Genomic DNA, 25,179 nt, shown 5'->3' on the forward strand with positions numbered 1-25,179 from the left:
AGACGACCTTCTAAAAGTGAACCCAGTATAAAGTGACACCATGTTATCTGCTTGAGTCTGCACAGTGCCTGAAACAGCTCAGAAAGAATTATGAACTGACCATTGATTCCAATGAAGTGTTAACTCTGAAACCTAATTATGATAATCTAAATACTAACATGGTTAACTATTGCATTCATGTTAGCAGAAACATCCAGATAATGTACTTTCCCACGATCCCAAACTGAATCCCGTATCTGTCCATGTGCCATAGAATTATAGGACTGGAAGGGACCTTGAGAAGTCATCTATTCCAGTCCCCTGCATTCAAGGCAGGACTAAATATTATCTAGACCATCCCTGAGCGGTCTTTGTCTAACCTATTCTTTAAAACCTCCAATGATGAAGATTCCACAACCTCCCTAGGCAATTTATTCCAGTGCTTAATCACCCTGGCAGTTAGGAAGATTTTCCTAAGGACCAACCTAAGCTTCCCTTGCTGCAATTTAAATCCATTGCTTCTTGTTCTATCCTCAGAGGTTAACGAGAACAATTTACCTCCCTCCTCCTTGTAACAGCCTTTTATGTACTTGAAAACTGTTATCATGTCCCCTCTGTCTTCTCTTCTCCAGACTAAACAAACCCAATTTTTTCAATCTTCCGTCACAGGTCATGTTTTCTAGACCTTTAATGATTTTTGTTGTTCTTCTCTGAACATTCTCCAAGTTGTCCACATCTTTCCTGAAAAGTAGCACTCAGAACTGGACATAGTACTCCAGTTGAGGCCTAATCAGTGTGGAGTAGAGAGGAAGAATTACTTCTTGTGTCTTGCTTACAACACTCCTGCTAATACATCACAGAATTATGTTTGCCTTTTTTGCAACAGTGTTAGACTCATATTTAGCTTGTGATCTACTATGACCCCCAAATCCCTTTCTGCAGTACTCCTTCCTTGGCAGTCATTTCCCGTTTTGTATGTGGGCAACTGATTGTTCCTTCCTAAGTGGAGTACTTTGCATTTGTCCTTATTAAATTTCATCCTAATTACTTCAGACCATTTCTGCAGTTTGTCCAGATCATAGTGAATTTTAATCCTTCCCTCCAAAGCACTTGCAACCCCTCCCATCTTGGTATCATCCGCAAACTTTATAAGTGTACTCTCTATACCATTATCTAAATCATTGATGAAGACATTGAACAGAACTGGACCCAGAACTGATCTCTGTGGGACCTCATTCGATATACCCTTCCAATTTGACTGTGAACCACTGATAACTTGTTGGCAAACCGTTCCCAGAGCATAGTTATGCACCCATCTAGGTGGGTAGTAGTATAGTAGCTCCATCTAGGTTGTATTTCCCTAGCTTATTTATGAGAAGGTCATGCGAGACAGTATCAAAAGCCTTCAAAAGCCATGAAGTCAAGATATACCATATCTACTGCTTCCCCCCATCCATAAGGCTTGTTACCCTATCAAAGAAAGCTATTAGGTTGGTTTGACATGATTGTTCTTGACAAATCCATGCTGACTGTTACTTATCACCTTATTTTCTTCTAGGTGTTCACAAATTGAATGCTTTCATTATTTGCTCCATTATCTTTCCGGGTACTGAAGTTAAGCTGACTTGTCTGTAATTCCCCCTCAGCTGTCCTGTACCCAGCTACCAAACCTGCCCACTTCTTTCCTGATATCTGTGATGCACCAGCACCTTGACCATACCAAAATCTGCAGGACACTGACAGAGAATTATGGGGCAGACTAAAAATCAATGGAATTCAATACCAAACTGAATAACGCAAGGGATACCACACTGACTAGATTATTTGTGTCCAGTTCAATAAGAACCTGGAGGTTTTTAATTGACTGGAAGCTTCAGGGGAGCCTCCATTCTGCTGAAAAGGCACCCAGGGGGTGCTACCAGAGAGTTTAGGCCCACATTGCCAGAGTACATGGGCCTGGGTCCAGGATTGCATTTTTTCATGCTGTACGCCAATTGCCCATGGGAAACCTATACTAGTTCCTCTACAGCTTGGGATTTCGGACCAGTGCCACGTATTGCACAGCTCGGAAGGAAACGCTGTGCAGGTGCCTGCCTACCAAAGCAACACATTACCAAACGAAGTGAAAGCAGTAATCACCCAGGTGGCTTGCAAGACAAAAATCTAAAAGAGCCACTAAAATAAATAAATAACCAACCCCACTCCTGTTCTCATCCCAGTGCCACAATGGTAATGACCCAGATCGCGCTGACCCGAAAACACACCGCTAATCTCCCAGGGACTGACAATTCCCCTGATGAAGATTGCGCTCTGTCTGTGCCTTTCAATTGGGGGCTCTGAGCGAGCAGCTAAGTGCCGATAAAAGCTGGTATTAATGGCTCCCTAAGTGCCCCCTGAGCTTGGCTGTCAGCATGAAGCAGCTCTGGTCTAATAGCCCTACGATATCTGCCGCTTTTGTTCTGGGGTGGGGAGGGGGAGAGGGAGAGGGACCTAAACAATACAAGCCTATTTCTCCATCGCAGTGGAATTAGGCCCATTTTCTCAGCCTTAACATCCCAGGAATTTTTAGTGACAATTCCCCCCAGGATTATTAAGTGGCTCATCTCAGCTGCTCAGGTCGACAAAGGCTTTGCACAGATGTCAGAATCCACAGCCCTCCTGGGAGTTGGCAAGGAGGAGAATGCGCTGGATACGCAGACGGTTCTGCTGTGTGCAGAGGGCTTGATTCTGCTCTTAGTTACACCAGCGTGTATCAGGAGCGACTCTACAAAAGAGAGTGGAGCCACACTGATCTAAACCGAGAGCATAAGACAGAGCAGCATCATAGGGTTGCCAAGTGTCTGAGTTTTATGGCAAATCTCAATGATAGTTGATGCTTTCCTGAAAGCCCCAGCTCCTGGAGTCATAGGATATCAGGATTGGAAGGGACCTCAGGAGGTCATCTAGTCCAACCCCCTGCTCAAAGCAGGACCAATCCCCAATTTTTGCCCCAGATCCCTAAATGGCCCCCTCAAATATTGAACTCACAACCCTGGGTTTAGCAGGCCAATGCTCAAACCACTGAGCTACCCTTCCCCTTCCCCCCCCTTTTTTTTAAAATCACCCAGGTGGCTTGCAAGACAATAACATTAGATAACATTGTTATCCTGTGATAACATTAGAAACCAGCTTTCATTTCAAACCAGAGCAAGTTTCTAGCCCTCAGGGCTGCACAAAACACATGACCCCTAAAGACCCAAAACCCAGAAGGCAAATAAAAAGACCCAGGGGTTATTATTTTAAAATCTCATGATTTTTAAGCGAATCTCATGATCTGGGGAGGAATGTGATGGGAGTCTGACTCATGATTTTGACCACTTGGAGGCAGTCAGGCCCTGTAACACCACTGAGATCACCAAGGCTAGAGGCATGACATCTACCAATATGTATCTGGGATTGACCAATCAGCAAGCAATAAACCAGGATATGTGGAAGTTATACTACACACCTCATGATAAAGGCTTGAAGCTTTCAGTTACAATGACTTATTTGTATTATAGCAGCACCTAGAAGCCCCCATCACAGACAAGGGCCCCACTGCGCTAGGTACTGTACAAACCACAGCTCACCTAGGGCAGGACCATCACCTGCCCTTATGACAGTGTGCCGGGGAGTAAGGAAGATAAGACATCTCCTTTGCGCCCTGCACTGACTGCCCATAACAGCTGTAGCACCAGGAGGAGAGCAGCTTTCGAGAGGCGGCCACTCCCCTCCCATACCAGTTGGTAAGGAGCCTTAGCCCCTTTCCCACAACATGCCAGTCAGGGAAACTGAGCAGCTGCAGAGAGAGAAGCAAGTCACACTGGTCTATACCAATAGACACATATTGTAATTTAACACAGCTGCATTACCCCAGGGGCAGTCCAGGGAACTAATTGTGACTCGGAGAGTTATCGCTCCCTGGTTGGTTGCCCTCTCCCTGGGCCCAAAGGGTAAGTAATCTGCAACTGGCCTATAGCAGTTAAGTCCAATATGTGCTTATAATGCAAGTTACATTGCAATCTACCCTCTAGGGGTGTCACAATCGGGCCCATTACTATGCAGTTTGAAAATCAGTTATTCAGTAAGTATGTCAGCAAAAGCATGTCAGGGCTGACTGGCCAAAAGCAGTATTCATGGAGGGCAGATGTATCATGGGTTGGACCAGATCCTCCGCTGATGTCAATCAGCGCTTCTGCACTGAACTACAAGGGGCTACACCCATTTATACCAGCAGAGGATCGGGAGAGGAGCAGGGGGAACAAAGGAGTGAGCTGTAATTCTCAAAGTCACAATTGGTTCCCAGCCTTGCCCCTGGGACAGGGTAGCTCAATTAAACTCTGTGTCCACCTGGCTTTCCCTGGAGGGCCATCTGCAAGGAGACGCAAACACAATTCACACATACCATTCATTGGCTAAAGCAGTTGGACAGAAAATTATCCATGGCTTGGGAACCCAGGTGTTGTCCATCTGCTATGGACGTGTCACGCCTTGGTCTCTACCAGCAGAGTGAGTCTACATGACCCACACCATGCCATCTGCTCAGATTTGCCTCGAGTCCTGATGAAACAAAACAATTTAAAGAAACAGACATGGTATATTGTGTAGACGAGCTGTTAAGACCCTGAAGTCCAACCTGAGACCAGATTTTAATAGTAAGCAGTCAGTGTTCTAAGAGAGCACCCATTCAATAGAACGCCTGAGTTTGTTTCCGTCTTTTACTTCCCTTTCTACAAATCTTGATCATGTTTTTCTGCTGCCCCGCTGACATTTGGGAAGGTCCTTTGGTCACTGAAGTAGAGGGTTTGGAGAACTACTTGGTGGGTGCCACCAGGCTCTAGAATCATTCTCACTCTCTCTCTGTGGCTCAATGACTCTTTAATTTATTGACTGAGGGAACCCCACACCAGAATATCCTTTGGGCCTGGTCACATGCGAATATGCCCCAGGTCAGGGCACTCTCCTGCGAGGAGTGAGACTCCTGCTCAAATCCTTTCCCCCTCTGTCAGAGGGGGATTTGAACCTGAGTTTCCCACATCCCCTGGGAGTGCTCTAACCACTGGGCTAAAAGTTATAAGGCAGCTGCTGCAACCACCTCCTGTTCAATTCTGAATGGGGACTGATCTGGTAGACATGCTCAGAACATACCTACCAGATCAAGCCCTGCCGGCAAGATGGGTGGAAGAATGCTGGGCTTCCGGATCACACTGGGGCATAAGCAGGAGACAGGTGTCAGGTGTGCAAAGTGAGGCAGCATTGAACCCACCCAAAGTTAGAAACCTGGGCTCGTCTTCACATACAATATATGCTACTACACATAATTAATCCATCTCCCCGAGAGGTGGTAGCTATATTGACATGGTGCTGTCTACACAAGGGGTTAGGTCAGTATAACTACATCAATTTCACACCCCTGAGCAACATAGTTATATCGATATAGGTTTGTACTGTAGACCTGGCCTTACCATGGGGTGAATTTTACCCAGAAGACACAGGTGCTGACAGGGTTTAGGCTTCTGCAGGGTTAGGCAACATCCACGTGGGGGGTTTGTGGATTGTGACAGTGCCTAAATCTTGGGTTAAGGTGCCTAAGTCCCTTTGTGGATTTGGGCCTTAGTGTCTCTGGACTCCAGTTCCTCACGTGTAAAATGGGACACTAGCATTTCCCTGCCTCCCAGGGGTGCTGCGAGCTTCACCACATTAAAGACTGAGGTGTGCAGATACCATGGTGTGGGGGCCAGAGAAGTATTATAGATAAGATAGTGAGTTTCATAGTTGGGCTGAACTAATCATCACAGGCACAAATGGAAAAGATATGGGAAACCAATATTCGACATCTAGGTGGTTCTTGGTGTCTCTAATCTCTTTCAATTAGAGTCATTGTAGCAGTTTGCTAATAGTAAAAGGAGTTACAATGTTTTTCAATGGACATGTTATTCTCATGCTGACCGTGTTCCTTTAACCAGTTGGACAAAGTGAGCTTGCATATTTCATCCATTGCTCCACACTAAAAAGAGGATTGTGCATGGAACGGCATACATAACTCTAGGTTCACAGTGATGCTAGCCAGCCATGCAAACACAGCAAAACTAAAGCATTTTGGGAGAAGCCCCAGAGCACTTTACATGGGCAGCATCTCTTCCTGGAATTCTGAAGAACTGTGAAACATACATATTCCTAGAAGCTACTGAGTAGAACTGAGGAAAGAAATTCCCCCCTCCTCTCTCCATCAATTTAAAACAAAAATATACACATATAGAAAAATCACATTATTTCTCATTTTTCAATTCAAACTTTTGCCAAAATTGGAAGTTATTTTTTGCAAGTAGAAGAATATCATTTTGCCAAGAAAATATATTTGTTTTATTTAAAAAAAAAAATCACAAATTCCTAACCAGTCATTTTTTAAAAAGTGTTTCCCCCAGAAGGTGCATCTAAATTCTTTTCACTGAGAAAAACAATTGATGTTCTACATCAATAAGAACAACATTTTGCTCTGGATCAAATCTGTGATCCATGTGTATATTCACAGTATTTTTTTCACAACTCTACTACTAAGGGCAATAAAGAAGCTGCTTCCAGGGACTCAATATTCTGAGTCATTCTGAACACCTCCCTGTTTCTTAAGCGAGCATCCTAAGTAAATGTCACAAAGATACCACAAAGATGGGTGAGATGCAACATGGACAGACAGATGCAAATGTAGAATGTGACCTTTACCTTAGTGCTTTACTGTAAGCACTATGTCCCCCAATCTTCCCCTTTGCAAAACACAATTAAATCTTCTGTGAAGATTATGCCTTCTTAACACCTCCACCCTTTCCCTTTGATCTGGAGATCTTAAAAACTGTGCCCAAAGGTACAGAATCATACTTACTTTCAGATTGTTTCCACTCGTACTAAAATACATAAGATAATTGCCTCCCTTTTGATAGACTGGAAAGCAGTTTTTTCATGCTGAAAAACTGCATTTTTGCCTGGATGAAAAACTATGAGAGGACCAAGCCTGGTTATTTTTTCTCTATCTTTTTAGGATACATGGAATCACAGCTCTTTTAAAACAGGAAGCATTCATTAAGGAAAACAGCTACAACTACAGACACATGCACACAAGTGCCTACACAGCTTGAGTCACAGCTTTGTCCTCCTTGTTTACCCAAGGTCACACTCTGGCTGGACCTCTATTCACCTCATAGAGCCATCTAGTGGCTGAGTCACCTATTGCAAGTAAACACACCATTCCATACCCAGTACTGCCAACCCCAAAAGTTCAAAAATTGTGTCGGCCCTGGCCCTCCCGCCATAAGAGTGGCTCAGAAAGAAGAAGAGTATTTTCTAAAAGATTTTGTCATGGGTTTTGACCTGGTTTTCAATGTTGAACTCCCCCTGCCTCTTCTCCTCCCCTCCGCCCCTGAGTGTGTCTGACAATTACGGTGTTGCCCATTCTCCCCAATGTTTGTAGACCAGGAATTTCTGCAAGGGCTCGGGCTGCTGCCTGATGACATGGGCCTTCCACCTTCTCCCCAGCCCTCGACATTCTAATTCATTAACTCTGTGCCCCCTCACCCTATATCTGCCACTCCCCCAGCCCAACAATTAATTATGCACCACTCCAGCCCCCACATCAAATTTACCTCCCCAGACACACATCTGCCCCTTGTCAGTCATCACATCTCTGCTCCTCCTGCAGATCCAGGGCTTCTCCTCCTCCCTCTCTGGACCTAGTTTGGCAAGGATGGAGAGAGGAAGGGGGAGTAGGGAGCAGACTGATCATTGCTCACAAGAGGGGAGGACAGAGGAACTGCTGGGCTTTTTCTGCTCCCTGTTCCTCCTTCCCCTCCTATGGATTTCTCCCTCCTCCACTACTTAAAAACTCCTCGGGTGGGGGAGGGGTGTTCTGCCTGCCTTCTGCAGCAGCTCCGATTGGCTGTTCTTCTCCAGGAAGGTGAAAAAGTGGGGAAGGCAGCCAATCAGCTCAGGCTATCCCTTGGAGAAGTCCAAAAATCATGCAAGTGCTGGAGCTTTCAGCATCATTATACAGCTAGTGCCAGTGTTTTCTCACAATGAAATCCCGAGAGTCGGCAATCCTGCATACTGTATGTCGAACAGTCCTCAACATCTTCATTAAACACAGCCACAGTCCTCGGAGGCCCCGGTTACACAATTTCTACGCAGAATCTGGATGAGCTTGGTGTATTTCCTGATGGTGTATGTTGTCGGCCTACAGCAGGGAGTTCACTGCAGCTTCAAGCCAGCCGTGGCCGACTTTAGCATAAAACAAAGAGATTTAATGTGAACATCTGAATTTCTAGGCTTGATGGTGTCAAGGTTCCCCAATGGCCAACACTTGAAAATTCTCCCCTCTCAGCATCCTAAAATGAATTTCTATAAACAGTGTAATTTGGGAGGGAAGAAAGTAAGTAAAGCTACAGAAAAAAACAGAGTACAATTTTGGAAATATTAATAAAAACCTCCAAAAGAGGACATCAAACGAAACAAGTGTGATTTCTGTATTTCTAAAACCAGCCCGCGGAGGACTCCAGCAGGTGGTATCAAATTGACAGCCTGGATGGCAGAACCCAAAAAAAAGAGAAAAGTTCCAATTAATGGGAAGAATCAGAGTGCTGTTCCCAGAGTTTCATTTAAATCAGAACCAATCAAGGATTGTTCTGGTTCCTGCAGCTTCGCTCAGGAAATAATGAGAGAGATGAAAGAGGCCCAGCCAGCTAATGCAGTCCTGCATAGCCCTTTGAAGCTGGCAAATCACAAACATCGCTTTGGAGATTTTCCGTTCATGCAGCAGCTGTTGCACAGGCTCCTTCAAGAGAACGATCTGCTGCTTGATTTCCTTTAGTGCAGCCCCTGTCTGAGCACTAACAAACAATCATCGGCCACACGTGCAATGTATTTTATAACAACAAGATGGAGCAATTTGAAGTACAGCGTCAAGTGGGTCAGGCCTTAAATCTGGTCTGCGTTAACAGTCTGGACCTAAACTGTTATCCATACTAAATCCTTCATTCTTACTCCATGGGAGAGAATTAAGAAAGCAAATGATAGCTGCTATTTTTTGGTCAAACACATCCTGCCAGTCCCACGGGATTTGTAGCAGGATTTTGACCAAAAGACACTTTTCCCACGATTGTGCTGACATCATTGATGCTGCTGGACAAACAAGGGAGTAAAACCCAAAGGGAGGTGTGCAGATCTGTGCTGACTGATTAAAAGACCATTGCAGTTGACAGGCATCTTTCCAGAGACTCTCTGGGCTTGGGTGCCAATCCCAGAAGCACCCAGGGATGAAATTGGTTTGCCAAATGGAAACTGGTGAATATGGAGAGCGCAAGTAACTTTGGTTTCAAGCTCTCACATAGGTATTAAAAACAGAATAAAAATAAATGCTATTTTTAAAGCCCCTATACAGCTTTAAAATGAAAAGAAAAAATAGCCAACATTCTATTTTGTAGCTGGAATTTTTCTTACTGAATGTCTTGCTCTCAGGTTTCTGTTTACTTTGGAAAAGACTCCCTTGAACACCTCCCATGCTCTGGAACAACGCATACCCAGGGCAGAGCTCTGCTAGAAACACACCACCATTGATTTCAGTTCAGCCTAAGTACACACCTAGAGAAGGGAAAGGCAACTTTGCATTCACCATACACCTAAAGATTCCAAAGGAGTTCAGAGCGTTCCACTCAACTACCTAGGTGAACCCCAGATTAAAAACAGATGGTTCGCTTGCTACCTTAGTGAGGGAGGGAGAAAGATATGTCACATTTATTGGATGTCTAGCAGGCTTTCTGCTCAATTTCCCCATGTCACATTACCACTAAGGACTGCACCATATCTAGAATCACCAGTTACTTGTTTCTGACCCCAAAACACTCGTTCACATGCAAATGCATTAGCTCACACATTTGCACAAACAAAAGCTCCTCCCCAAAACACTGGGGTAAACAAAAGCTGGCCTCACAATTGTTTGAGGAAAGAGAACAAACAAGGATACGAACACGATTGAATCAAACTCCATGTCAGATTTAGCTGACAGGGCCCTGAATCCATTTCCCCACTAGATCAGGGGTGGCCACTGGCCCCGGAGCTCCCGGCCAGAGAGGCTCACCCCTGACCCCTCCCCCACTGCCCCCCTCCCCCACAGTAACACCGCCGCGTGGGCAGCGCGGCTTGCGCCAGCCCACCTCACAGGCTTTCAAATAAGCCTGTCCTGCTGCTGTGAGCAGCATGATAAGGGTAAGGGAAAGGGTAAGGGGGGTTGGCTAAGGGGCAGGATGCCCTGGGGGGCCAGTCAGGGGACAGTTGAATGGGGTGGAGGTTCAGGGTGGGGGGCAGTCAGAAGACAGGGAACAGCGGGGGTTGGATAGGGGGTGGGGTTGGATGGGGGGGGTGGGGGGCAATTAGGAACAGGGGTCCCGGGGGGCAGTCAGGGGACAGGGGTATGGATAGGGGGCAGGGTCCCGGGGGAGGGGTTAGAGGCAGGGGGTCCTGGGAGGGGGTGGTCAGGGGACAAGGAGCAGGGGGGATTGGATGGGTTGGGAGTTCTAAGGGGGGCAGTTAGGGGGTGGGAAGTGGGAGGGGGAAGATAGGGGGCGGTGGCCAGGCTGTTTCACAATGCTCAGATCCCCTGACAATCCCTGAGGGCAGCACTGAAGCCCCTCAATGGTAGAATGGGCGCTGGCCAACCTCAGCTGGATTTGGAGCATCCTCTTTGTTAGCAAAGCAAAGCATCATGAAACAATACCCAAGCTGAGCGGAGTCTTACCTTTGCAGGCCACGTTGTTCTCAGCCTCGTAGCCAGCCTTGCAAGTGCAGCGGCCAATGGGAACCATCCACTCTCCATCACCATTGCAGTACAGCTTAATGGGTACGTCCACCTCCTCAGCATTGGGAATGCAGGTGCCACGTGCAATCACCAGAGATGTGCTCTCCGCCCCAGTCATGGTCTCTGGGAAGATGGCAAAGTTCTGCACCACACTCGGGCACTTCTTGAAGAAGACCCTGACTGAGAGCAGTGACATGCAAGCCCCATAGTCCTGGAAGGCAAGGTAAAAGCCATTACGGGTGAGGGGTCCGAAGCTCCTCACCTCAGTGTTCACTTTCATCAACCGGCCCCCAAAGTCCACCTGGGAGAAGCTCTCATCAGCAGCAATTGTGTCCACTTTGAGGTAGGGTGCCTCCGTCCAGAAGGCCGACTTCTTGGTGGCAATGATAGAATCCGTCTCATAGTAGTACAGGTTGAAGGTTTCCTTGCAAGAGCCAGGGACATTGGGGAGGCTGCTGCAGTCCCGCACGGTGAAGCGCATCTCGGTGTAGATGCGGTGGGCGCCCCGTCTGTTTATGAACGTGGTGAGGAGCCAGTTGTTCTGATTGGGTTCAAAGACGTTGCACACCTGGTAAGTGCGGATGGTGTTCAGGTTCTCATCATAGCCGCTCACTTCTTCCCACTGGACAGAATTAACACAGGAGAGGAAACAGGCAATGAGAAGGATGCAGCAAAACTGGCACAGAGATGACACTTTAACCTATTGGCCCATTAATCACTGCCGCATGCAGGGAGTTAGTGACTCAGAGGGTCAATGTATTTGGCTTTCGCCTCTGGAAATGTGAGAGAAAATCATGATTAAGGCTCAGGATTTATGAAATCAGCAAACACAACACAAAACCACCAGTGCAAAAGCAGAGGAAGAGAAACTGTCCCAGCTACACACACGCACGCACACTTGGGTACAGTAACGCTTTTCATATTCATAATACAAAATACTAAGGGCACTTTTAATCAGTAGATCTCAAAGCATTTTACAAAGGGGGAGGTCAGTGTCATTATTCCCATTTTACAGATGGGGAAACTGAGGCACACAGAGGCGATGGTGACCTTGGAAACGTCACCCAGCAGGTCAATGGCGGAGATGGGAATAGCACCCAAGTTGCCTGAATCCCAAGCCAATGCTCTAACCACTGACTCTCACTGTCTCCTATTCATTTCTTGTCCCCATTCTCATCCCCATGCCTCTTCCCAATGCTGCATCATCTCATGACTTTGAGACATTGTCACAATGACTGGCAAAGCTTATGAGCTATTTTAACCATGGAAGGGCAGAGCTATGTGGACGAAGCTTCCAGAAATCTTGCTCGCACTATGTCTCTAAGCCAGAGGTTTTCAGACTGAGGACAACTTGATGGTGTCTGCAGAGTGCTGGTTGGTTGCACGGTGCTGCTCTCTTCCTTGTTTCCAGCTGCTAAATTGCATGAAGACATAGCCAAAGACAATACATAGAATGCCTTTTCCATGTGAGTGATTGCTCTATTTGCCACAGGGATGTTACATGAGCATAAATGGGAGGAAAGATGACCCATATACACTCATGAGTGGAAGGGAAAGTGGTACATAAGAATATTTCTCTATTAAAATTTAGTCAGCATGTGGCTCTGAAAAAGTGTGAGACATGCTCTAGGCAGTGCTATCAGATTCTCACTTTCATGAGTAACAAAATCAGCAAAACGGAGACTGAGAATGCAGATTTGCAATTGGATTCATGAAACAGCATCAGTGTAAAACTAGATATGATTTCAACTAAGAGGCAGTAGCTAACTGTAAATAGTTGTGATGACATGAGAGTCCTACAGACAGATTTATAACCATATAATCCATTTATCTTAACTAGTCTGTGTTTACAGTCTCTTTGTTAGTAACAGCGTTATTCATGCTGCAGTCTTTATGTGCTACGGTGGATGAGATCCATAATTCCTAGGAATGCCAGTGTCATATGTCTATGTATGGCAAAATTCTTGTGTGTACAATGTAAAATGCTTGAGGGTCCTTATATGTGCTGATGTTAACATACTGACAGGGAAGCAGGAGGTTATAAAACAATATGCTGCCTCTACGCAACATCAGAATGTTATCACAGATTTTGTTCCCTTGTGCTTCCATTTAAACAGTCCAATAAATATTTTCTTCCATATCTCCACTAATAAACTGTAGTCGTGGTGTACGATCCGGAGTACCAGTGTATTCGTACAAGATCTTGTAAGAATACACACATCCGCTGGGCAGTTTGGACAATTTTACCCCAGTTCAAACTGTGCTCAAGCTTATGAGAGCTAACAGGATCACAGCTGAAGGTGGTCTGGCCACATTTTGACTAACTGTTGTTAACCAAACAAGCAACAGATGGTGGCAAACAACCCCACCTGATTGTGTCTTCTCTCTCGGCATCCTATTCCTGAATATGCCATGAAAGCTGTACAAAGATATTACTTCTCTGCATTCAACAAGATGTCATTTTGACAGAACCCAGTGTTCTCTTGTTATCATTACAGGACACAGTTGAAGGGTACTTGACGTCATTCTGGCTTACTGGTTCAGTAGGTTTATCATTCCATTTTTGGGCTTTGCATCGTGGACCAGAATCCAATTAATTTCAGACAATTGTCTGTCTATCTTTTAGCAGTTACCTGGCCATGAAGCATCAGCTCCAGGAGTTTTTCTGACTATGCAAACTCCCTGAGAAACATCCAGTCCTTCCAGTTTGTCATCAACTACATGCTTGTACATCACTTGGTTTGCATGCTAGTCACAGGCCTGTACCAACAGCCTTTCATTCTAGATGCCAAGCTCTGGTTCTAACTCCATTTCCATAGACGACTCCCTACCACACCACTTCCCAGGTTGCTTGGATCTTGAGCAGTGCTGCAAAATTCAGATGTGGATTGTGAACCCCCCAAAGGTCATGAATTTCACTAGCCCCAAAGATATTGACTGCAAACGCAGCTGCAAGGGGGAACAGGCTAAATACGCCCACTGCCAGCAATGAGCACTCAGACACGCTGCAGAGGCAGGAGCCCATACACAAATCCCAAGAGCAGCCTAGCACAGGAGGATCTAGGCAACTGCAGCTGGGACACTCCTCACTGTAACTCTCTCAGGAGCCCTTCCTATTCCAGCATTCCCTCCGCTAGTGAGCTGTCTGTGTGAGGCTGCTGGTGTAGTGGGGTGAGGCAGAGAAAATGGGGTGGGTTAGCTCAGCTTAAAACTAGCCAAAAGGCAAGATACCAGACTGGGATTTGATTGTAGGGGAAAGTTCAAATCAACTGGTGGGCAGACGTGGGATCTAGTTGGGAGGGATATGCAAGGTCTGCAGATGGATTCTGCAAGGTGGGGGGAAGGGTGCAGAGCAGGTAGGTGTGGGGGAGAGGACTGAAGTAAGGTTAATGGGCAGGGGTTAATTCAAAAGAGAAGATGAGTTCCCTTCACACATTCCTTGGCCTTGATATTAAACAAGCTTCCCACCCCTTGCACAGTCATATGGGCCGGTCACAACTACTGGGCTCTGGGAAGGGTGACTGCTAAGGAGCTGGATGCTGCATGGGGGCAGGGTGGACATGACCCTGTCTCCTCCCACCCCTCCAAGTAGCAACTGCAGCAGAGATTATGAGGCGCATTCTCTCAGGTGCTCTTGCTAGTTTGGGTCATTTCCACACTACCCCTATCCAGAGCCATGGCTTAAATGCCCTTTGATTGCAAGCTCTTCGGAGCAGCAGGACCCTCTCTCAGCATGACTGGAAAAGTCTCAGCACATGCAGCAATACTAAAGATGAGGATGAGAAAACCAGTGGAAAGGGAAAGAGGCAAGTGGTGAATCAGGGAACGGAGCCTGGGCGACAGAGCCAGGCATGTGAGGGAATATGAGTCTGCAGAGCACCAGGGTGCACTGGGGCAGGGGTGGTCTCTGCAAATCCATGTGCAGGAAAGAACTTGCTTCTCGCATGCAGTCACACATGCTGGGGAATTTGCTTCTCCAATAGAGCCCCACACATGAGGTCCAGGCCTTTGCTGGATCCCACTGACATGAACGGCATCCTGTTCATACTGCTGTCTGGGCTTTGCAGAAGCGAAGGAGGGAGCAGGTAGCTGCGACATAGGCCACACGATTGAGAAACTCTATCTGGAAGAGGCTCCAGCAGTTCATGGAGCCCACCCTTCCCCTCTGCTCTGCCAGGCCTGTGAGTAGGCACTGAGCAGCACCAGCTCCTGCCGGGGGAGTAGCCCTGTGGCCTTTGTAACAGCTGTGTCTTTTGTTGCCACTATAACAGCCACAAATTCATTGTTTCAACAAGATCCCTTTAAATAATTCACAGGACGCTGGGGATTAAGTCAGTACTCTTCCCTGTCTCTGCTGAGCTTTAAAACCCTTCCAGCTAGGAGACCTAAAGCGAGTATAATGGACTGTTCCTCCTCCTGCTCCCCTCCCCATTCCAGGAGCCAACTCAACAACAACAACAGCACACAGCAAAGAAAAACTGGGGAAAGAGCTTTGCGGGTAACCATAGCAGCAGGAGCCGTGCTATTCAGCTGTCATTATTCCGATGGCTCACACATGTGATTATCCGAAGCTGTCAGCTGAATGCAGTCTGTCATTCTTGCCCTGACTGGATCGTGTAGAAACAAGTCAAGGGAGTGGCTAGCGGCTGTTTCTGTGCACTGGAGGCGCTCTTCACAGCACCTTGGTGCCAATACATGCCAACAAGCTTATTCTAGAGGGATCACTTCCCCTCTGGGGATTTCCCACTTTGAAAATCCCTCCATCCTTCCTGCTGCAGGCACCATAACCTATGCTACCAGGGACTCAAGGGGAGTTTTGCAAATTTGGCCCTTATATTTTAGTGGGGATAAATACATGCCTCATGAACTGAAACATCCCGGCAGCTCCTGCCATTAGAAATAAATTCACCTTCTGGTGTAAAATACAGGTATGGTACTTGTACCATGTTATCATGTGGTAATCCTGCAAATAACTTGTGCCCATGCATAAAACATCTGAAGAATAGCTAGAGTACAGCAGATCTATATTGTACACACAGTATATCTACACTGGTCTATCTACCTACAGAAAAATCCTGCTCCATTCAGCTACCTCTTAAACACAGTGGGCCAGACCCTAAGCTGGTATAAATCAAAGTAGCCCAAGGCAACAGACTTCAACTTACATCAGCTGAGGATCCATCCTAAAAATGGTAATTATAGATACATTATATGGCTGCTTTGCATAGTAATACCGACACTGTGGTTTTAAGCCTGTGACAACCTGGTTCCTTATACAACCTATGTAAAGCCAGTCTTAAGGGCATGGCCAGGAATGAAGACTTGTAGCTAATCGAATTCATGTGTGCGGCTCTGGTAGTGAGAGCAAGTGGAGTTCTAGGGAAGAGCCGTCGCCAGGCCAGCCGCAGAGAACACCAGCATGATGCAGGGAGAGTAACTCACTTGGACAGCATAGAAAGGAGGCACAAACAATCCCTGGAGACGGGAAGGAGGAAGAGATGGCAAGAGCTTTTTGGAAGCAGCAGCGAGAGCTTGGGAGGATGAAGAAGGAGCAGGGAAGAGGGGGTTGGGGAGAGCAATGGGCGTTCACATCTTAATCTTAGCCATTAGAGATGGAAAGAAACATACGAAGTCATCCAGTGAATGCACATCGGCTCCCCGCAGTATCATGGGGAGGAAGTGGTGTGGAGGATGGGACTGAAGAGAACTTTTGGGAGAGGAGTTGAGAGCTGGCCAAGCAAATGTGTACATTTTACACACAGCAATGAATACCTAGCAAAGCTCATTTCTCCAGACATATCAGGCCCTCAGGTGGTGCTGTGCATTTTGACAAATTTCTGATAAGCCTGCATAGCATTATACAAAGCCATTGCCATCTGTATGTTAACCTGTTAGCTATAACGCAGTGTGCACATTTAATTGTGAGTCTGGACCACAATCGCCATTTTGCTTTCGCTCTTATTACAATGGATTGTTGGCTCATTTGTGCAACAGAAAAAAAAAGCTCAAGTGAAAAACAAAGAAACCAAAACGGATTCAAGTGAAGCACCACTGAAGCACCACCACCGGATGTATAAGTTTATGTATTTGTGTAGCAGGGTGTACACTACTACAGACTCAAAGAAGGGGGGCACAATGAAATAAGTTTGAGAACCACTGGTCTAGCTATCTGTTCTGTTTACTCTTTGTCAATTCTCTCTTCTCTATAGCCCCTGTCTGTGTATTGTATCTGTAAGTCTAGCCATATGTTTGTCTCTCTATATATGTCATTTTTACCTACCCACTTGTTTACCTATCCACCAGTCTTTTGTCTGCATACAAGTATCTGTTTACCATCGACTTAGGAGATATATAGACAGATAACTATCAATCCATCTGAGGGATTTCAGTAACAAACTCTGTTTCATGTCAGTAACTTCTTTCCAGTGTTGAGTTGTGCAGGGAAGTTTTGTACAGAGAAGGCAAAGCAGGCACTTCTATTAACCCTGTCGCAAAACACAAAGAGAAGGGATAGTCCATGGAACCAAAAAGGTGGCAAATTAAAAAGGATACAAGGAAATATCACACAATGTACAGTTTGCCTCTGCAATTCACTGCCACAAAGATAGCAGAGAGGCCAGGAGCTTAGCAGGATCCAAAAAGAAGTTTGAACACTCAGATGGCTAAAAACAACATCCAGGGCTAAAACAAGGATTAAAAACAAATCCAAGAGTTTTAGGAGTGTGGCAAATTGCCGGCACTACTTTGATGGGTCTTGCGCTTTCTCTTCTTGGGGAGGGTTCAGGGCACCGTTTCTTGCCCCTGAACTGGGGTATTTACAGCCCCACTAGTGTCCTAGAGGAGGGGAGTGGAGACGGAGGGACCCAGGCCTGCCCTCTACTCCGGGTCACGGCCCAGGGGCCCTAGGGATAGCGGTAAACCGCTTGAACTAACAGTTCCTTCCCCTGGGCTACTTTCCTCACTACTTTTCCTTACTTTCACCAATCCACTCTGCTTCAACTCCTCCAAACTGCTCTCTACTCCAACACCAATCCACTCAGCTTCAACTTCTTGTCTTGTCTGATTGAAGTGGGGGGGGGGATCAGGTGACTGGCTTCAGGTGCTCTAATTGGCTTCACGTGCTTTAATTGGCTTCAGGTACTTTAATCTATAGCAAACTTGCTTCCCTCTACAGGGAATAAGGCTCCCTTAGAACACTCTGCTGCTGCCCTCTGGCCATGCTGTATCACAGAAGGGACATCAGACCCCATGCTCTGAGGTATATGCCAGCCCCTCACAGATGGTGTTAGAAGAAACTTTCCCTGAAGGCAGGTTATTCCCTAACTGTCCTTTGCAGGGTTCTTTCACCTTCCTCTGAAGCAGTTGGTGCTGATCACTGTTGGAGACAGGACACTGGATGACATGTAGTGGGGCTGGAACAATTTTTACAGTGTGTGTGGGGGGGGGGGGTTTGAGAGCCATTGAACCAAACTGTAAATCCCATATACGATGGAAACCACTTCAAGCCAAGGGCTGCAGCACCTACGATTTCATGGATATGGGATCTGATCCAGTCTGGCTGTTCCTATGGTCCTGCATCATTTGCCACCCCCACACTCTCTACGTTCTTCACAAGCTTTGTTCTGTCTTTTCCAAATACAAAAAGGGCTCAACTGTGTGTGACGTGGCTTTGTTAAAGGTTCCAGGTGATGCCCCACAAGCCTGAAACCCAGAGGTTTAAAGCACACCCCCACACTCTCCACTGAGCTTAAAGGTCCAAGGACCCAAGGGAATCATTTTTAAAGGATAACCAGATACCCAAGCTCTGTGTGTCCCATTGGGCTGATGCTGTGAGAAACACATCAACAATGCCTCTTCTAGCCACACCAACTCATGCTCCTTGCCTCTCCTCTTGATTCTCAGAGGCAAGGAGCATGAGTTGATGTGGCTAGAAAGGATAAACAGGAGCTGCTTTTGTCCCAACTGATCCTTAGCATAGCTGAGAGATAGGGCAGCTTGAATTGGCATTTTCTGTTGAACTTCTTTTTAGATGGAATATTGGGTTCTGACTAATACATGTTTTCATGGAAAGTACCTACTTTCCTTGAACATTTTCAATTTTTCCATTTGCAAACCAAAAATCTGAAAACCAAATGTGAGTGGTTGGCCAGAATATCTCTCTTTTCTACAGGTTTTAGACATACAATTTAGATTTTCATCCAAAAAGTTTGTTTTCCGTTACCTAACATTGAAAATTTTCAGTTTTGTAGTTTTGGGAGTTTTAATGAAAACAAAAAAAAATATTCAATTTTTGTCAAGATTTTCTGGCAAAAACCAAACCATTTTCCAACCAATTTTATTGAAGTCATGGGCACAACTCTCATTGACTTCAAAAAGACAATGATTTCACCCATAGATCTTAGCGGCCAGGCTGTGAGAAAGAGCTGTAGCTGCATGTATGAGTTATGAGGTCATAAGTCAATACAGTTTACAATATTCTGGATAACTCTTATCTGAATACATTTTATTACTGTTGTGCAGACGTCCAGCACCTGGACTGGCCAGGAAATTGCACAAACCTGCTTTAGGCATATTTATTGAGAGCTGTTAAGCTGAACAAAAGACTAAGATTGTGCTGTTACAAGAGGATACTTAAAGAATATTGCTTCAATGTTCAAGTAGGCATGGGAACAGGAGGAGACACTGTTTAGCACAGACTAGCATCCAAACTGGGTTGACCATTTCACCCCTCTGGTCTGGTTTTAATATACAGATGTTACCTCTCTCTATGACAGTGAGAGCTTTATTGGAATACTGGGGCCGGTTTTGGTGTGCACACTTCAAAAAGAATGATGAAAAATTCAAAGGGCTTCAGCAAGGCGCTACATGAATAATTGAAGGCCTGGAAAAATGCCTTACCATGAGAGACTAAAGACGATTGCTCTAGTTATTTTGTCAAAGAAAAGGTTAAAATAGTAACTTGAGCGCTATCTACAAGTACCTCATAGTAAAGGGCTCTTTGATCTAGGATAGGGAGGCATAACACGAGCCGACACTTAGATGTTGAAGCTAGACAAATTCAGACTAGAAATAAGGCACAAATGTTTAATAGGGAAGGTAGTTAACCATTAGAACAATTTACTTCTTGAGGTGGTTGGTTCTCCACCACTGGGAGTCGAAGTAGCATAGGATCTCTTTCTAAAAGACAGGCTCTAGCTCAAGCAGAAACTATGGGCTCAAAGCAAAAATTATTGGGTGAGGTTCTGTGGCCTGTTTTATGCTTGAGGTCAGATTAGATCATCATAAGGGGCCCTTATGGCCTTAGAATCTATGAATTTGAGACATTATGAACTTGAATCTCCTATGGAACTGGCTGCCTCTAGCCCGAGAAAAAGGATTTGTTCCGCCATGCTGCATTTCATAATGCACATTTTGCACCTGCCTCCTGAGGGCTTCCACAGTGCCTGCTTATGAGGGGCGATTACCAGCACCTTTCATTTGCTCTTCCTGTCAGCATTTTGGTAATTTGTCAATACCGGCTATGGGGCTGGATTTTCACAAGGACTCAGCTCCTGAACAGGCATCGGAACAAGGGCACGATGCTCACAAGAGCCCACACTGAGCACCTCTCACAAAAATCAAAGTTGGGGCCCTTGTTTTCGTGCCTCAGGAGCTGAGCAGTTTTGAAAGTCTGGGCCTGGGCACTGGGAGCCTCAGAAAAAATTAACTCTGACCCAGGGAGGGCAAAATAAGAAGCAGGTAATGATCAGGATACAAGATCACAGGTTAGAGGATTGTGAAATGCTAGTGCGGACAACTGTGGCAGGAGGAAGGCTGCAGGAACCCGAATGGTAACCACACTTATGTACAACCCCTGCCTACTGAAGTAGTCTTAGCAGCCGGCTGTAAAACACAACTAGATTCAGTTGGGATTGAAAACTTCCACCAAGATAAAACATAACCATCTGAAGTATATTGGATTTTTCACTATTGCAATGATCTGTCCTTACATATTTTCATTGCTTTAATGAAGCCATCCATCTCACCATCCATCCACTGACCTACGTCTGTACCACCTCTGTTGTAGTATCTAGCTCACCATAACCCTCTAGCTATCAATCTGTTATACCCATCTATTAAACTGAAGCCAGTCTTCCTAACTGATTCACTCCCCCCTGCCCCCCCCCACCCCCCGCCTACCTTTCTGTCCCTGTCTTTGTCTATCACTTTCTCTGTCAGGGGAATGTGAGTCAGGTTATTTTATGCTTCCATTCCTCAAAGACTCGTATTGTATAAGAAAGATGTTTTAAGTGCCTCAGGGTGTTTTGTTCCTCATTACTTCATAAAAGTGACATTAATAGCCAGGGAAGAGCACTGCTGAGTGCAATTATGGATGATGTTCCAGGTATGAAAGCTGTTTTGAGCCTGCTAATGTTTCCTAATTACAAGCCTTTCGGTAGAGAGTGAAAGAGAGGATGGAGAACAGTGACTTAACTGAGTGGTTTACCTGGAAGGAGGAAAAGGGGGGAAGGGAGTTCAGAGACTTGTCTGTATGTGGAAAACCTTTCCTTTTCTGAAGCCTGAGGGCCAGCTCGAGGACAAGATCTATCTGAAGGAGTACGTCTGTGTGGCTGAGATACAATTCTGTGTATCAAGTCAAATGCAAGCAGCCAACTGTGCCATAGACTGAGTCCTCTTTCCATGGGCATCGAAGTGGAAGCCAGGCAGGAAGAAACCACTGCACGGCAATCACAGGAAACAGAACAGAATTTGCTTAATGTAGCACCTGTTTGAGTAGCAGTGCCAGCAAGTCCCATATAAAGTTCCAAAAGCTATTATTAAGAAGTGCTAACAGTTTGCTTGGCCCTTCACACTGGTATTATGGAGGCCTGGGGCTTAATTCTCTGTTACTGGCTTAGTGCTATTGTAACTCCATTGAATCCTGACTTACACTGGTGTAAGTAGATCAGGTCCACTGTCCTTGCCCCAAAGAAATATGCTTAGTTGAGAGACAGCATAATAGCCATTAGGCGATCAGCAATAGCTTGCCCGTGTTGGTTAGAACACTAGGGTTATATCTCCAACTCTTTCCATCAAGTGCCATAGAAACCCCTTTTTGGGCAGCAGGAACCAGATTTTATTTCTCCTCTGGATAAATTTATTTCTCCTCTAGGTAAATGCTACAGAAAAACAACCAGTTGACAGGAAGATATTTGCTCAATGGCTGCTAAGGTCACTGCAGAAAACAGGCAGGACAGAAAATTATCTGACAGAGGCTGGTATCAACCAATGCTGCTTTCACTAGTGCTGGTAAGAGAGGCCATTAAAACTAGAAGGATCTTTAGAAGAGAAGTAATCCACTGGGGTAGGGGACACATATGTGTCTCCATTTCCTTAAGTGGGAGGAAGGAAAGAAAACATCCCTCTCCACAATGATCCCACTGTCTACCATGTTTTCGGACTCTGGAGGTGTGGTGGCATGCTGCTCTTACAATATGCTATGCTGGAAGGATCTCTGATGAGGGGCAGAGGACTCATTCTTTGCCATGGACCTGGACCTGTAAACATATGATGTTGCCTATAAAGTTTGTAGAGGAGACATGCAGGCCTGTAGGCCTTGTGTGTTTTTCCATAGGCTGCTGTTAGAATGGAGATATAATACATTCTCTCTCTCCCTCACACCTACATACCCTCATCCACCCCTGTCTGGGTGAGCCCTTATATTTTGTCAAGAGAGAATGCTCAGGTGCCTAATAAAAGAATCTACTAGATAGTCAGGCAGCTGAGTGATCACAGGCTCAGATAGACAGATCAAGGCTGAGGGACAAACTATACATGACCCACAATTAGCCACTGATGAAGTATGAGCTCGGGTAAAAGGACCCTTAACTCTCATGGTGAAATCTTGTAACGATGTCTGCAGCTAGTTTACATCATATCTGGCTTTTGTAACATTAAGGTAGAACAAGTAGGTCAATGTTTTACAAACTGGGCTCTGCTTTTATGGGGCTCTATTTTTAAGTTTCCCTCCACATCCTAGCCCAATTTTCAGAGCTGTTGAATGCCCAGCGCTCCACGTGAAGTCACAACCTCTGACACCTAGTTGCCAAAAATGATGAGTCACTACTGACAAGATGCTTCCATACCAGTAAGAGCAGCAGTGGCTGCTTTAGCATCCTTTCTTAGGGCTGAGTCAACAATACCGGCGCGTGGCATCTTTTTAGGAAAATGTTATCTTCTATGCATCTGCTACAAGAGAGAACAAGGCAACATCTTCCATGGGTATCACTACAGAGTCCACCTTGCTCCTGGACAGGGTAGGAGCTCTGAGCTTGTTTGATGAGGCTTGTGGGGCTGCTGGGTGGACTCACTCAGCTCTGATGATGTCCTCTGTCGCTGGGAGCAGGGATATACATTTTCTAGACTGAACTGATATACTTCAGCTTTCAGTGCCCAGCCCACTTAGTTCCTGGTGCTTCTCCTTTCTGGGGCGATCACGTGGTCAGGAAGGTCTAGTAATGGTTACCACCCTCCTATTCTCTCAGGTGTGTTCAGGAGAAAGAACTTCTCCCATATTTTCTCCTGTAAGACTTTGGGCATGGAATCAGACAGTTGCCCATCATCCCAGCAACAGGGCAGTAGTTCTGCGTTTTTCTCCTCATTTTCACTTTTGACTTCCTGGGAACCCTTGGGCTAGAAGAAAGTGAGGAAATACCCTCTCTCTTTTATTTAAAGCTCTCTCCTCACTACCAGGGCCTGCTCTACTAACTGGGCCTACAAGTTTACCTTAACTGTGAGTTCAACTGTAAAAAGTGAGTGAAGGTTTAAAAAAAATGTCAAAATAACCTATAAAAATGATGAGAAAAAGGTGCACATGGGAGACAACGAGACTGAATTAGACCCAACAAAAACCCTGCTGATAATTCAAGGACTATCTTAAGATCACGTCTGGTAAACATGAGCGTGGGACTGGAAATCTATGGACAAAAAGTGTACAAAATAAGAAGGGAATGGGCTAGTCTGCCTGTTGCTCCCTTTTGGTGTTCTTAAAGAGAGAAGACTGGGGCAGGGGAGAGAAATTAGTAGAAGCAGCTGTCAGTCAACAACTGCTGGCTGGGTTGGATGAATGGATGAAGAGGCTATTGCTACACTGGCTGACTAAAAGATGAGAGAACAGCTCCACCATTATGGCAGCTGCCATCCCAACCATCTGCTGGGAGTACTGTGACCTCTGCAGTGTGGGTTGTCCTGACCAGACTGGGCCAGAGAGGGGCCCAAATCACACTGCCATCTTCACCAGCTCAATCCCAATCACTAGCTGGGATGTGAGATTGACACTCCCTTTACCCCATGTGACCTTTTCTTTTCCACCTGACTACTTCCTCTCCCCCCACCCCACCCCTGCTTTTCCTTCCGTCTAAGAGTATTCTGGCTTAGCCAAACAAAACTGTCTTTTGTGTGACACTGATGGAAGCCTGTTACCTGAGAGCCAACTAAAAGCAATTCCCTAAGCAGCCCAACGTGGGGTACAAGCCTGCCAGGTCTTGGGGAAGAGGGGGTGCTGATAAGGCCACATCCTGTGTTTTTCCAGTACTGAGGTTTCAAGTAAGAGGTAACACCAGAGACAGAAGCTGGATTGTCTCCCTTTGCTGGTCTTTTTCCCTCTCTTGTGCATGTTTGTCTTCTAGGGAATAGGATTGGACTTAACAAAAATAAGCAACAACTCCTGGCCATTTCAATGCACTTATTCTTTTCCCCCAGATGGACAGTTATTACCTTCTAAGAGACTGCTAAATAAAGGGGGGTTTGTTCTAAAAACTCTCCACCCCAAGGGAAAGGGAACAAGGGATGCTGTTTAAGTGACAGTCTTACTTCATACTTTACATTTCAACTGTTTTTTCTTCCTTACTGTATCTTATCTTTCATACAAGGTTAAAAAGGAGTTTAATGGTCTCTCCACCATGGTATAATGTAAACTGAGGTCTCTGTCTACCAAACCTAATTTAAAACGTTTTGATGTTGACGGTGACAGGGTATGTGAACACTTTTGGCTCTTTGGGTCCAGGTATTCCATCTAAATTAACACAACAAATCTTAGCCCTGGAAGACTGAGACACTCGGTTCTGAGGTATCTGACAAGGAAACCTGGGAGTCAAAGAAAGAAACAACACTTCTGTTTCCTTCCCACCGAAGAGAAGCTGTCAAGTTTAGTTGCTCCTTGTGGTTTGTTCTCCTGCAAGGCCTTTCTGCGGTTAAGGACTTCTGGAACAGTTAATGCTTTGGTCTTCTAGCCAGAGCTGCTGGTCCCTCACCACTACTTTCAGCAGAGTCAGATTTCTCTTTCACCGGGTGTGAGCTTGCAGGGA

The 25,179-nt window shown here is 45.7% G+C and overlaps 1 protein-coding gene across 5 annotated transcripts in view; it reads right to left on the reverse strand.

Moving 5' to 3' along the window:
- EPHB1 (EPH receptor B1) overlaps positions 1-25,179 on the reverse strand; it is a 356,679-nt gene that overhangs the window by 241,727 nt on the left and 89,773 nt on the right. For all 5 annotated transcript variants that reach the window (XM_007056966.4, XM_043523075.1, XM_027819335.3 and 2 more), the window contains exon 3: positions 10,775-11,456. In XM_007056966.4, coding sequence (XP_007057028.1) covers positions 10,775-11,456 — 682 coding nt within the window. The remainder of the gene's footprint in view (positions 1-10,774; positions 11,457-25,179) is intronic.

This window comes from Chelonia mydas, chromosome 9, assembly GCF_015237465.2.
Source record: "Chelonia mydas isolate rCheMyd1 chromosome 9, rCheMyd1.pri.v2, whole genome shotgun sequence".
Classification (NCBI taxonomy): Eukaryota; Metazoa; Chordata; order Testudines; family Cheloniidae; genus Chelonia; species Chelonia mydas.